Below are 14,930 nucleotides of genomic sequence, written 5' to 3'. Positions count from 1 at the left end.
TTACTATAAAACTCAGGAATGCTGGCAATAGAATGGTTATCCTGGGCTGGCCTACAATTTTCTTGTTTACCAGTGTCCTGTCCTGTTTAGGTGCCAATACCACCCAAATTGTAAATTCCTCCTGTGTCCTTCAATGGACTTCATAAAAAGGATTTTATGTTGAGTGCAAAAAATCATAGCATGTATCTCAAAGGCAACCATGTGTTGAGTGGCCAGCTTAACATTTTTAATAAGACCATGTCTTGTATTGGAAAAGTCAGTCAAAAGCTAGAACCAGGAAATTATGTACATTAAAAGCAATGTGTTTTGTTTTTTTTTAATCATCTGTTTAGACTGATCCCATTGAATTTGTAGAGAATATTTGTGAAAATATGCAACTATTTCCCAAAGAGGATTTCCTGACTGGAGACCAGCTGCTGTTTGAATACCACCCTGATGTAAGTGTTTTCAACAGAAATTGCTAATTTCTTACGTAATGTTTAACAGGTCAATGCATTTTTTATATTTTTAAAGCTTCAATTGTTATTAAAATAATAGCTGGTGATCCTACCATGAAAGTCCCTGTGTATGCACCTCCTGTTATAGGGTGACAGTGGTCTGCCTCCCAGTCGTTCTCCTGCTTTGTCACCCTATCATTTGCTCTCTGTGTAGACTATGAGCAGCCATTCTGACACACTTTGCATGGCAATGTTCCACTGTTGTCATCACCAGGAAGCCTGCCCTGAGAAATATGTAGTTTTTGCTGGCGTGCATGTGGACAGAAAGTGGCTGCAGAGAGGTTGCAGGAGATCAGTAGTGGTGAGAAGCAAGAAAGGGTCAAAGCAGAACTGTTATAAAGACAAAAACATGACAATTGTTTGATGCATGGTGCTTTAAATGTTTTATTTAGGGCTTTTTTTGTATGTTTAAGGTGGCAGGTTGTTACTTAACCTCCCTAACGGTATTCCCGAGTGTAGCTCGGGGTAAAATGTCTGTACCAAAAGCAGTAACCCCGAGCTACACTCGGGATTACCATGCGGCGCTGCATAGGGAGTCCCTGCAGCACTTACCTTGTCCTTGGCTCCCACGATGTGTCCCCTGCAGCGTCCCCGGCCATCTCCGGCGGATGCCCGCATCCGCCTCCTGTGCTCCGGTCCCTGTGACGTCGGGACGTACAGGCGGCGGCGGGAAATTTGAAAATTTAAAAAAAGTCATTTTTTTCAAAACGATTTTACATAGTAAAACATTGCTGTTTCAACCCATTTCACATACATTTTGCCCCTATTGCTTTGTCCTGTCCCCTGTCTGCATTTTGATTGTTCTTTCTGCTTGGAAACTTAGAAAAGTCTATGGCGTCCAAAAAGTGTCCCTTTTAGGTCAAAAGCGGGTTTAGATCAGCTAGAGAACAGCGATAGTAAATTAGAACCACTTGCAGAATTGTGTGATAATGATTCGTGGAGAAATTCGTCATCAGACACTGAAAACGATTCTGCGACTAAGCTCAGTGATGTGCGAACTTGGCGCTATATTTCGAATTTCAGTGTTTTTGGTTTGATTATATTATTGAATTAAATGTATGATTTAGAATCTTGTTCAGACAGATTTCAGTGAGTTATTCCTAAAAATTACAGCCTACAATAAAAAAACTACATATTTCCATGCAAAATAATGGTACCGCTTTCAGCACCAAAAATATGAAATAATCAGAACGCTAGGGAGGTTAACCCAGGACCCTGCATTCACTATATCTGGTCTCCCACAGTACACACAACATGGAAATGCAATTATTTTATTAATTATAAACTGCTAAATACCTGTTCTCATCAATAGTATATAGCAGACTTGTGACTTCTACCAGTGTCTGGCTGACCACTGGTTGAAGCTTGTAGGAGGAGCTTTCATTCTTCTCTGACTGTCTATGAGGCTGCATAACCCCTGACCCTCTGTTTGGACAGTGCTAATTGACCCTGTGCCAAACATCACCAAAAAAAAAAAGACAAAAAGAAAACCTCCCTAGCAATGCACACCAAATTGAGCATGAGCAGAGTGCCTGCTAGGGCTCTGTACTATCAGCAGATTGACTGGGGACAGTAAAAGGGGTGGATCAGAGAAGACAGGATCAAACAGCTTTTTTTACACAATGTGGAGATTTAACCCCTTAGGTTCCACAGTTCATATAACAATAATGCTTTACTGAATATACAGACTGATTTTACTGTTGTGTGTTTAGAAACATTTTAAGTTTTTAGTTTAAGTAGTGTATTCATAAATGTTTTCAAACAAGATTCTTACAATGTTTTAATATTTTTCTAATTGAATTTCCCAGAAACCGTTTAAAGTGACACATGGACTCAAGTGGTTAAGAAATACTTGAGTTTTTACCTTAAAGTGATACTAAACCCACAACAGTAAAATCGGTCTGTATATGCAGTAAAGCATGCTTGTTATACTCACGGTGGAACCTAAGTGGTTAATTATCTGCATTGTGTAAAAAGGCTGTTTGATCCTGTCTTCTCTGATCCTCCCCTTCTTCCAGTGTCCCCCTCTTATCTCCTGATAAGACATATCATGTTGAGTCACTCTGCACTCAGTTTAATGTGTATTGCTAGAGAGGCTTTTTTTTTCTTTCTGGGAGATTGCATGTGATCAGCACAGAGCCAGTCAGCACTGTCCAGACAGAGGGTCAGGGGTCCTGCATCCTCCTAGAGCAAAATAAAAACCCCTCCTACAAGCTTCGATGTGCTTGGCTGGACACTGATAGAAGTCACAAGACTGCTCTAACTGCTGATGAGAAAAGATATTTTGCAATTTATATTTACCAAAATAATTGCACATCCATGTTGTGTGTACTGTGGGAGACCAGATATAGTGAATACAGGGCCCTGGTTTAGTAACACTTTGATTTCAATTTCAAAAGGCGGGCACTCAGAATGAGCAGTGCTGGGTTCCCAGTGATGAAAACTGCTTACTGGAGTTTGGTTAAATTTTTTATTTATTGAAGTTTCTGCTTATATAGCTTTGCATAGCGAGAACAAATTGTTAGCTTTTATGTGGCAGTTTTAGACGATTGCTTGAACAAAGAGAATTTTGTTTCTTTTTCCATAGTAGAACTTGCACTTCTACTAGGTCTGACGGCACATGTCAAGAAGAGGGCTGAATGCAAATCATATGTTCAGTGAATTTCTTTTGATGATAGTGGGCTCTGGCTGTAGGTAAAAAGCAGATGACTTCTAATACCTTCTTCTTGGTGCATTCAGGTAATTGCAGATGCTCTTCGAGGCCTTACTCCTGACAAAGCAAACCTGCTGCTTCTTTCTCCTGCCAATGAGGGCAAGTGTGACCTGAAGGAGAAGTGGTTTGGCACTCAGTACAGTGTTGAAGGTAATAATACATGGAGGTCATGTTGAAAAACGTTACCACATTCACTATATACTTTCCATAATCCTGGGCATCTGCTTGTATTGACTTTCATTATTTTGTTTCCAGATATCAGTGCACAATGGAACGATCTGTGGGCTACTGACTTCCCATTAAATGCAGACCTTCACCTTCCAGCAGAAAACAAGTTCATTGGTTAGTGTGCAGTGAATGAACTCCTTGACCTTGCGGATCAAAGAAATATTTGATTATGCTGCCCTGTGCTTGCTGTAACTTTCCTGTGCTAGTGCAATCTGAAAATGAGACACCCCACCCATTAATATGGACAACATCACGATGTCTAATTTTGCTCTTGAAAAATGTATTCTTAGTTTACTTTGTCATTCACTAAATGCTCTTCTTGGATGAATTGTGTATATATATATATATAGGCTACGTTTACCCAGCTGTGTAACATCACATTGCACACAACGGGGCATTGTCATTGGGCAGCACAACCACGTGACTGTGTCGACCAATGACAATCTCCTGTGAGCCTTATAGGAGGAAGAGGGTACCAAGGGCATCTCATGGGACCCCCTACTGACCCCGGGCCCTTGGGCAGTGCCCGAGTTTCCAAATGGTCAGTCCGCCCCTGCCATTAATCATACCATTCTTGAGAACTCACTGACGGAATGCTAATTTTTAATGCAGTTATCTCAGACCAGTAATTATTCAAGATGCCATCTGGTAATGACTCTTAGGCTCCATGCACACTGGCCTAAAAGAATGCTGCTCCTAGAGGTGTTTAGCATTTTTCCTGTAGAAGCAGCTAATGTTATTCTATGTGTCAGTGCACATTAGGTAGTCTAGTGACGTTTTTTAAACTCCGCAGAAAAAAAAACCTCTAAAGGCTGCTAAACACTAGTACAAAAAAATGCTCAAAATTAGCTTTCATTTCTGCAAGAGCACTGGTGCTGTTTTAATCCAGTGTGCATGGAGCCTTATAGCTGTAGAACATCTCTAACTGCCAGTCAGGACATTAGGTTCCTGATGTGTATTTCATTTTATAGCTAAATTTTGTTAACCTACAGTATAAATGACACCATAACAGAAAAGGCACCTTTGTATTGTTTGATGATGTGGCAGTAATGTGTATTCCTCATTGAGTCCCTGTGTTCTTGTCCTGACAATTTACTATGATTTTCCTCACCCAGCCACTGACTTCACTCTGAAAACCTCCGACTGTCCAGACACAGAGTATCCGGAGAAGATTGTGAACATTGAGCAGGGCAGCTTATGGTATAAAAAGGACAACAAGTTCAAGATACCTAAAGGTAATGCTTGAAGACTAGACCATACTTCTGCAGCTTGTGCTTTAAGGATTGCAGAAGTAATAATAATAATACAAAAAATGCAGTGGTGGGGATGCATTAACTCTGTTTTATCTCCTTCTCAGCTTACATGCGCTTTCATCTCATCTCTCCATTAATCCAACAGTCACCTGAAAAGTAAGTTCTTTGTACTCCTGAATTTGTTTTATCTGCTCAGTATATTCTGTACATTAGTAAAGGGTGTTCTGAAATTTGAAAAATGCTTACTGTCTGCTAATTAAAATGAATGTCACATAAAGGTGCTTTTAGTTTATTCCATTTTTAACCACTTCCCGTCTGGCCCATGTATATAAATGGCTGGATGGGGGCAGTGCAGGAGCGGGTTGCCGTTCATAAATGGCGCCTGCTATTTTAGCTGTGCATGCTCCCTGGGACCGCGTGGGACTGCGATCCGGTGCCCTCTGTGTTCAGAGGACACAGCGAAACACTAATTGCTGTATGGGACCTCTGTGTGAGGTCCCAATCATGTGATCACTGATTGGTCAAACGGTGATCACATGAAGTGATAGTAGTAAGCAAGATGTCACTTCTGGCATCATTGCTTACTACATGTGAAATCTGTGAATGATCACAGAGATCACATGGTAAAAGGCTATTTACGACAGCCTTGTACCATGTGACAAGCTGTGACCAATCACAGCTCACACAGTATTTCTCAATGGCTGCAAGAATCCAGCCAGAGAGAAGGAGAAATGATTGCTTTTACAGCCTTTATGGGTGTATAAGCAATCGGTGTAAAAAAATCTTCATCACTCCCCACAAGTACAGTGTCACTATGGTTACACTACTGCTAGGGTGACATTATGTTAAAAGAAAACAAAAAAAAAAACAACTTAAATAATAATATAAAAAAACAAAATAAAAATGTAAACAGATTTATTGAAAAATTATAATTTTTGGTTATAAACAAACTAATTTGGGTTATTTTTTTTTTGTTTTACTAAAAAGATAACTGAATAAATTTTGGCCAAGATTTATGAAGAAAGATTATTTATTTGCAAAATTTTAATAAAGAAAAACACTTTTTTTCAAACTTTTTGGACTTTTTCATTTATATATCAAAAAAGATAAAAATCCCAGTGGTGAATAAATACCACCAAAATAAAGTTTTATCTGTCTCCAAAAAATGCTAAAACATTCATATGGGTACAGTGTTGCATGACCGCGCAATTGTCATTCAAAGTTTGACAGCGCTGAAAATTGGCCTGGACAGGAAGGGGGTAAAAGTGTCCGGACTGGAAGTGGGCTGTTTTTTTTTTTTTTTTTTTTTTTTTCCCGCAAATGTTTTGTCTCCAGCTTGATTGGTTCCCTTTTTACTTTAAAACTAAAGTTTACCATTTGGGGCCCCATAATGTTCAAGTGTGTTTTCTTGTTGCTTTGTCATTGCTGCCACCATCTTGATTGCTTGCTACAAAACTGAGCCTGGCTGGGAGTGGAAGGGGTTATTTAGTGGGATGTCCCTTCAGCCTTCTTTCTTTCCAGTATCCAGTAACCTGAAGGTAGCTGCATATCACCCTTTCGTAATGATTACAGAACCTGCGTCACGTACTATTCTCTAGGAAATGGATTTTACTGGCAAGTCAAAAATCCTATTGTTTTCCTAATATTTGGAGTGGTCACATGACCGCTATAGCTCTGTGCTATGCATTGCACCCAAGGTTTATGGGCATGGTTGAGCTGCAACATCCGGTCAGTGTGGGTAACTTGGCTGTTGGGTGCTCAAAGGAATACCAATTTACAGCCTGACCTGTTCTGCTGTCAACCATTGCAATCAGGGCTGAAGAGTGATATCCGATGACAATGGGACTGTGGACCATCCTGTCGTTCCTGGTCTAGGAGTGAGTATGTCTGTCAATGCTCACAGAGCAATGCTGACTGAAAGGTGGAGTGTGAGGAGAAGGAGACAGCAGCGATAAACAGCCATTTAAGGTGGAGTAGTACCATTGGTACAGAGCAAGGCAAAGTGGCTGGACTCGCCTAAGGAGCTATACCCGTGTCCCTGTGTGCTGGATTGGTTTGCTGTGAGGTCTGGAGTGCTGTCCGGTGTGTGTGTGTGCCATTGGAGCCCCCCCTCCCCCAGGTTGTGACCAGATCCATGATGACCACCAGGGTCCCCCCTTTTTGGATATGATACTTGTATGCGCATTTAGCGTGCGCTTCTGGTAAGTGCAAGCATACTTAATTTCTTTCATTACAGGAGTCACCTACACTGGATCTTATCTTATTGAACTTTTCATTGAATTTTAGGTGTTTTCTCATCCATTCACCAACTCACTGGACTTCATGTGTTTATATGTTTTTAGTAATTGTTCTCAGAGATTACTATATTGTTTACATTGATGTTGTTTTATAACATCCACAACCGATTTGTCACTTTATGCTTATCCATTCACTATTGCACTTGTCACTTTGTTGACACTTATTTTTCATCTAATTTTGCACAAATTTCATACTTTGCATATTATGCACTTTGTCACTTCATTTTTAGCGCTATATATATATATATATATATATATATATATATATATTATATTCCATTTGAGGATTGAGGGGTTCATCCTTTATGCTAGCAGCTGCTTTTAGTTGTTTTGTGCGCTCACTCTTATTACTTGTTTTTATTTGCAAACCCTGGTTGATGTTATGTGAACTACACAGGATGGGCTGCATGAGGGAAGCAGCTGGATCACTAGATATTTACTATTTGACTGACAATGCCAGCTATAAGAAGGATGGAATTGTGCCATGTAAATGTGATCAAGGAATATAATGGAGGATTTGTAAGTGCAAACTGTTCCGTTTTGATTGAAGTGTACTATTAAGCAGATAACTTGAAAGCCAAAGGCTGTCCAAGACTTTACTCTTCTTTAGAATATTCTCCATTGCATCAATGCTCTTCTTGCATTCCATTAAATATTTTATTTTACCAGCTATAAAGTGAAGTAATGTGCAAATATATCGTGCAGCATATTGATTACCACCTAACAACGTGATCTCTTTTCTGTGACATTTTATGTTTCTTTACCGGTATTCTAGACCTATTTAAAAACTGTATCTTTAGTGGCTCCAAAAGCATTGATTCCTTCGTATTCACTGATGGCTTTCTGCTCTGTTTTGTTGTTTCAGCTTGGTTCTCTTCGACATTTTTGTCAATATTCTGGCTCATACACTGGCAGAACCTGCCTATGAAGCAGATGTTGCTCAGCTCGAATATAAACTGGTAGCTGGAGAACATGGCCTTGTCATCAAAGTGAGGGGGTTCAACCACAAGCTTTCAGTGAGTATGAATGTACTACGTTTGCAATGTTTCTTTCAGAAGAGAGATAAGCTGATGACATGTGAAACTCTGCTGTGGCTTCCTTGGGGTATATTTAAAAACCACACCTAGCTTTCTTCAAATATTTCCCAGGAAGGGTTAAAGGTGTACTCCAGGCAGATATATACACAGATAAATACACAAATTAGTGTATTTATCAGTACATCATTAAATGTGTTTTTTTTTTTTTTTTTTTTTAATGCAAGCAGAGGAAGTACCTGAATTTGACTTTGCGAAGCCTCTTGGGGTCCCCATTTACAGCAGAAGCCAGACTGGGAGAGGGAGAAGCAGCATATCAGATGTGCTGTAATGCTCATGTGCTAACAAAGAACATGCTGATAGAAGAAAACAGAGTGACAGAGAAATGAGCTCATCCAGTCTGCTACTTCTACTTTCATTGCTGAGTCGTGGGCTGGGGAGGGACAAGACTTGTAAGTGCAGAAGAGAAAAACAGGTCTCCTCAAGGCTTCACTGTCGGTTTCCCTTAGTCAGGATGGCAGTGCCAGCACCTAATAGCTGATTGAAGAGTCGGCTCGGGTGAGGACACCACTGGATGCCTAGACCAATAAGTGCCCTAATATTAATAGTCAGCAGCTACAGTATTTTTGGGAGGGGACAGAACTCCTTTTAAAAGTTATTGGTTCTAAAGGCAGACTTTTTCTACTTTAATGTATTCTCTTCATTGAGGTAAAAACCTTCTGTGTTCAGCTTTCCCCCCCAGCCCCCCATAATACTTGCTCGATCCATATCTCGATCCATTGCTGTACCCGAGAGCAGTGGCTCTCTGCTTTCCCCTCACTTGCCATGGAGACAGCAGTAGGAGCCAGTGGCTACTGCTGCTGTCAATCACAGCCTGTGAGGAGAGAGCGGGGGTTGGGGCCGAGCCACGCTGTGAATATCAAAGGAGCTTGCTATGGGGGCACATAGCAGGGGGAGGAGCCAAGAGCGTAGGCGGGGGACCCCAGAAGAGGTGGATCAGGACCATTGCACATAGAAGGTAAATTATGTAAAAAAAAATGTTTTTCTTTTAGGTGTACAGTCACTTAAATACCATGTGAAAGACACAGAAATATATTTGTTTTGGGCAGATTTAGCATTGGAACAAATCCCCAAATGTCCTCTTATGTGATTCTATGCACATGTTTTCTCTATATCGTCCTTTGTGGGACACAGGTTTGATATTAAAAAATTTTTTAAAAGACTTGTGAGCCAATATAGTGACTTTCACCTTCAGAATGTGTAACAAAATACTATTTTTTAAAAAAACGAATAAAAACATAAAATAAACCAAAAATAAAAACAATATGTGGTTCGCAAACACTTCACACCCAACTCATATAATAGTGTATATAATAGTAAATAAATTATTGTGCTGCGCTCCCTAAAAACAAAAACAGCATGTGCATATATATCAATTTTCAGAAACATGCAATAACCCTCTTAATTGTGTTCCACTAAAAATCCACCCATGCAACAAAAACATCCCAATATAATACACAAAAAATCTTCATAAAAAATCACCCATGCATCAAAAAACATCCCAGTGTAATAAACAAAAGTCCTCTTTCCCATAAATCGGCTTCAATCAAATGGATTAATTCCAGGTTTCCAAGTTCCTTATAGTATATATAAGGAACTTGGAAACCTGGAATTAATCCATTTGATTGAAGCTGATTTATGGGAAAGAGGACTTTTGTTTATTACACTGGGATGTTTTTTGCTGCATGGGTGGATTTTTAGTGGAACACAATTAAGAGGGTTATTGCATGTTTCTGAAAATTGATATATATGCACATGCTGTTTTTGTTTTTAGGGAGCGCAGCACAATAATTTATTTATTTACAAGTTTGATAATATTTAGCAACGTGGGTTTCCACTGCTGCCTTCAGGAGAAATAGATAATAGGCAACTGAAAGCCAGCCTCCCATATTGATTACCCTTTCCACCTCACACCTGCTCAGTCTTACTTCTTCAGGAGAATAGACGTCTTCATCCTCTCTACTAGAATTTTCTGGAAGATTTTCTACTATGACCAGCTGTTGGTAGTTTCATGTGGAATATATGAAACCCTGGTATTCTCTTCAGGCAGTCAACAGTGCTGGTAGGCTCAAGCTGGTGGATGTATTAAAATCCTTAAAACCTCTCCAGTTAGCCAGTATATGCTGCTAGATTCCTGTTGGGTGTATTAAAGGATAAAGTCACCTTATAAAGGGCTCATGTACACTGCAGCTGATAAACTGACATTCAGGAGCTGTTCAGCGGTTTTTATCAGCAGCCCCTAAACTCTCCCTAATGTTTTCCTATGTGTCCATGTACACATAGTTGTTTACAGGCAGTTGAGTTTACAGTCATTTTTTTGAACACACCAAACATGCGTTCAGGAGTAGATTTTACCAGTGCTTGTAAACGCGGTTAATTTTTATGGGCAATGTGCCTGGCTGACAGCTGGGCAGTGTATTTCTAATAAACACACATATAGGCAAAGGCTTTTACTGTAAACACTTTGTTTTTACTTTGGCAGCCGGGCACCATCATGCCCTACCACCATTTAAATGTCCTATCATTTCTCCTGGGCTGGGCCCTGATGACACAGCACAATTAGAGGAGCCTTGGCAGTGCGTGCGCACAGAACTTTCTCTCCTATGGTTTCTCCTTTGTGGGGGAGCTCCGTAGGCTTACAGCTGCTGTAGTTTCACTATTCCATCACTAGGTGTCCTTAGTGTACCTCTAGTGGAGGCAGATTGGCGATGAGCTCACTATGCCACGCTGCTTTCTTCCTCCTCTCACTAGTTTGCTCAGCTAGTCTGTAGGGACACAGTACTGAAAGAAAATAACATATTCAAGCGGTATTAAACCCTGAAACAAAAATGTAATCTATTGCAGTTTACCCAAACCTAAAATGTGGTAGCTGCATTACTTTTTTTCCCTTTACTTTCACCTGGTGATCTGGCCAGTAACACACTTCCTGTCTTAGGGTGGCTCCACTCTGGATAAAGGAGCAATAGAGACGCCTTTTGGACAGCAGCGTGATCAGTCTGGGAAATGGGTTGAAGGTAGTGTTAGATGAAGTTCAGCTTTAATTTGTTGGTCAAGTCCATCTAACACTTTTTAACCGGTTGCAGCAACAGTTTTTTTTTCCTTTTTGGAATGAAGGTTTTATAATAATAGCTGACCTTTGTAATAAGCACCCCTGTAAAAGTTAAATATTTAGTCTCAATACTTGAACTGCTACTTCTGCTGGAGAGCTTGGTTTGTTGGCAGAAAAAAAAGGTGAAAATAAAGCCAATAAATGCATCCCCAACAGGCAGCTTGAGCCGGTGGTACAGCCATGAAGGCTGTGAGCAGTGGTTTTCCTGTCACCATACAACAACCTTACTGCTTTCATGGAAAAAGCTTTTTTTTATAGTTGTGGTTTTCAGCTCCCCTACCATGCTTTTATGGTAAGTGACATGTTCTAATCCTGTAACTCCAGGATATATTAAAGTGTTCATCTTTACAGAAAATCTGAAAGGTGACCCAACACTGGACCACCTCCCAATCCCTGCTGTACTGGAGTCCTGCTATACTCTAGTCCTGCGATCCTCCAGTGTCAGACACCAGCATGCCACTTCACCCGTCTGGGGATATGAAATCTCTGTGGCTTTCTCTCCTCTCCTTGCAGTGCTGACCAGACGGACTAGACACATTCTGATTAGAATCCCTTTGGCCCATACTGTCTAAGCAGTATGGAGAGGAGATTAAGCCGTAGGGATTTCAAATGCCCGAACCAATGAAGCAGCATGCCGGTGTCTGATAGCTGAGGATCACGGGACTCCAGCACAGCAGAACCAGGGGGGATAGGGAGGGGGTTGGTCTAGTGTTACAGTTGTGGCCAAAATTATTCAACCCCCACTGAAATTGAGTGTTTTGGCCAGTTTGACATTGCTTTTGATCATTCAGTCATCTTGCTTACATTTACATTAAAGAGGCACTTGTAGGTCAGACAAATATAACATAACAGTTATAATGAAATAACCACAAATGTCTTTTCTGTGCTCACAGCATTATCAGTTTTATTCAACCCCCAAGTGACATTCAATCTTAGTACTTAGTACAGCATCCTTTTACAGTTATAACAGCTTTTAAACGTGAAGCATAGCTTGACACAAGTGTCTTGCAGCGATCTACGGGTATCTTCGCCCATTCTTCATGGGCAAAGGCCTCCAGTTCAGTCACATTCTTAGGCTTGCGCACTGCAACTGCTTTCTTTAAGTCCCACCAGAGGTTCTCAATCGGATTTAAGTCTGGTGACTGCGATGGCCACTCCAAAATGTTCCAGCCTTTCCTCTGCAACCATGCTCTAGTGGACTTGGAGGTATGCTTGGGATCATTGTCCTGTTGAAAGGTCCAACGTCTCCCAAGCCTCAGGTGTGTGACGGACTGCATCACGTTTCCATCCAATATCTCCTGGTACTGAAGAGAATTCATGGTACCTTGCACACGCTGAAGCTTCCCTGTACCTGCAGAAGCAAAACAGCCCCAAAGCATGATTGACCCTCCACCATGCTTCACAGTAGGCAAGGTGTTCTTTTCATCATAGGCCTTGTTCTTCCTCCTCCAAACATAGCGTTGATCCATGGGCCCAAACAGTTCTAATTTTGTTTCATCAGTCCACAGAACACTATCCCACAACTTTTGTGGTTTGTCCACATGGCTTTTGGCATACTGCAGTCGACTCTTCTTATTCTTTGGAGACAGCAAGGGGGTACGCCTGGGAGTTCTGGCACGGAGGCCTTCATTACGCAGTGTGCGTCTTATTGTCTGGGCTGAAACTTCTGTACCCACATCTGACAAATCTTTTCTCAGTTCCTCAGCAGTCACACGGGGACTTCTCTCCACTCTACGCTTCAGGTAGCGCACAGCAGTCGAAGTCAGCATCTTCTTTCTGCCACGACCAGGTAGCGTTTCAACAGTGCCCTTTGCCTTGAATTTGCGAATGATGCTTCCTAAGGTGTCTCTTGGTATGTTTAACATCTTTGCAATCTTCTTATAGCCATTGCCCTTCCTGTGAAGAGAAATCACCTCTTCTCTTGTCTTCCTGGACCATTCTCTTGCCTTCACCATGTTTGTAACCACACCAGTAAATGTCTAGAAGGAGCTGAGTATCACAGTCATTTTAAAGCTGCCTAATTGGTGCTTATTATGCTTGATTGCTGCTCGGTGACATCCACAGGTGTTTTCAATACCTGATGGAAAGCACCTGTATGAACCTCTGTTCTTCAGAGTGGTAGTCTTTAAGGGGTTGAATAATTGTGGCAATGAAGAAACCACATAAGAACCATTTACTACTGTATTACATAAACAATTGATGTCATTTTAGTTGCATTTGGGTAGTTACAACGTCCTTGTAGGATTTGATTCTGAATACAATTCCAAATGTACACTATAGTCCCTAAACCCCTTTACAGCATTGGGGGTTGAATAATTTTGGTCACAACTGTAGGTCACCCTATAAATTTTATGCAAAAGTGAAATACCACTTTAAGCTTTGTGTTCATCTCTCACTCCTGCTCCAGCTACTTTCTGTTTGTATTGTTGTCTTTCTTTTCATAGAGAGGTTGTGCATTCCACCATTCCTCCTCCTACCACGGTTTGGGCTCATTTCCAAAAGTGGATCTAAACTTTATTTGAGCACCACAAACTGAAAACTGTCTTTAATTCATTTTTAATATTCATAGCGAACTTGCCCATCCATTCTCCATGCTTTATTTTGGGCGTTTGCTATGCAAGCTTCACAAATGTCCATAAAGGCTATCAAAGTCATGGGTGCAGGAAGTAGTATCCACTGCTCACAAAATACATTTTTTTGCTTTGCATCTTTCTGTGTCTCAGCAATGTTGGATGGACCTTCTTTCAGTTGTTCAAGGGTTGTTGAACCAGGGGGTTAATGTTTCCATTCCCGCAACTGAACGTTTTCAGGGTTTTTATTCAAACCTGTTTACAGTTTCAAAACTTAAAGGAGGTTTTGTCCCATCCGGGTTTTGCAGACTCTCAAAAGTTTTGGATAGAATCTGTTCAGTTAGTTATTTCCCCACTTCATTGCAGAGACTTCTTCATATATATTGACAGAGGCTGTATCTTCAGCGATCACTAATTTTTGTGTTTTGTTCTTGGCTTTGCCATTGGCAACAACCACTGCAGCCTTGGCTCGGGCCCTACCTATAATGTTTACAAAGTTTCTTGTACTGTTCTTGGGCCTTCTTCATCTTGGAGGTATTTTGGTCATTGGATACTTGGACAGTCCCCTGCTACCATATCAGGACCTCTAAGGCCTTGGGCTCCAATGTACCAACCATGCTGCAGACCTTGGAGGACTTTGGAAAGTCATCTGTCACATCTCTTGGAAAGTTTGGGCCTTCTGCTGGACACAGGCCAAGGTCGGACATGTTTCTTCCCAAGGAGAGGTTGATGAAACAACAGTGTCTGGTTTGGCAGCTACAGCCTGGCATTGGTTAAATGTATACAATTGAAAGTGTTTTATTATATCCATTTGACAAGTGCAAAAAATGAGCTGTTCATGAAGTCAGAAGTCTTGTGAGCTGATAACTTCCTGTATGCTCTCTGCCTCTGGACTGTTCTCAGCATTGCTTCCCCCCCCCCCCCATTATGGAGAAGAGAGGGAAGTGTTAGGCAATCCTTAGACACGTCCAGTCCTAGGTTACCTGCTGTATGGCACTAGTGCATGTGCAGACACGTACAATGATGTAATTGCATTCAGGGCCACCCCTTCTGAACACAGCTCCAGCTGTCTATCGCTCAACCTTGCCCTGCACCCAGGGAATGCTGTCAGAGAAAGACTGCCACATACTCTGTTTCAGAGGCACTGATGCCATATGGCAGCTTTCATG

The 14,930-nt window shown here is 41.1% G+C and overlaps 1 protein-coding gene across 1 annotated transcript in view; it reads left to right on the top strand.

Annotated features, from left to right (window-relative positions):
- Positions 1–14,930, top strand: part of NRDC (nardilysin convertase) — a 79,054-nt gene that overhangs the window by 31,571 nt on the left and 32,553 nt on the right. Inside the window, exons 15-20 of the mRNA XM_089684479.1 lie at positions 333–437; positions 3,237–3,360; positions 3,466–3,552; positions 4,554–4,673; positions 4,796–4,847; positions 7,854–8,004. Of these exons, the coding sequence (XP_089540605.1) occupies positions 333–437; positions 3,237–3,360; positions 3,466–3,552; positions 4,554–4,673; positions 4,796–4,847; positions 7,854–8,004 (639 nt within the window). The remainder of the gene's footprint in view (positions 1–332; positions 438–3,236; positions 3,361–3,465; positions 3,553–4,553; positions 4,674–4,795; positions 4,848–7,853; positions 8,005–14,930) is intronic.

Source organism: Staurois parvus, unplaced genomic scaffold (genome assembly GCF_062004578.1).
Source record: "Staurois parvus isolate SC_StPar_1 unplaced genomic scaffold, SC_StPar_1.0 ptg000347l, whole genome shotgun sequence".
Classification (NCBI taxonomy): Eukaryota; Metazoa; Chordata; class Amphibia; order Anura; family Ranidae; genus Staurois; species Staurois parvus.
This window is presented reverse-complemented; position numbering and strand designations above follow the sequence as displayed.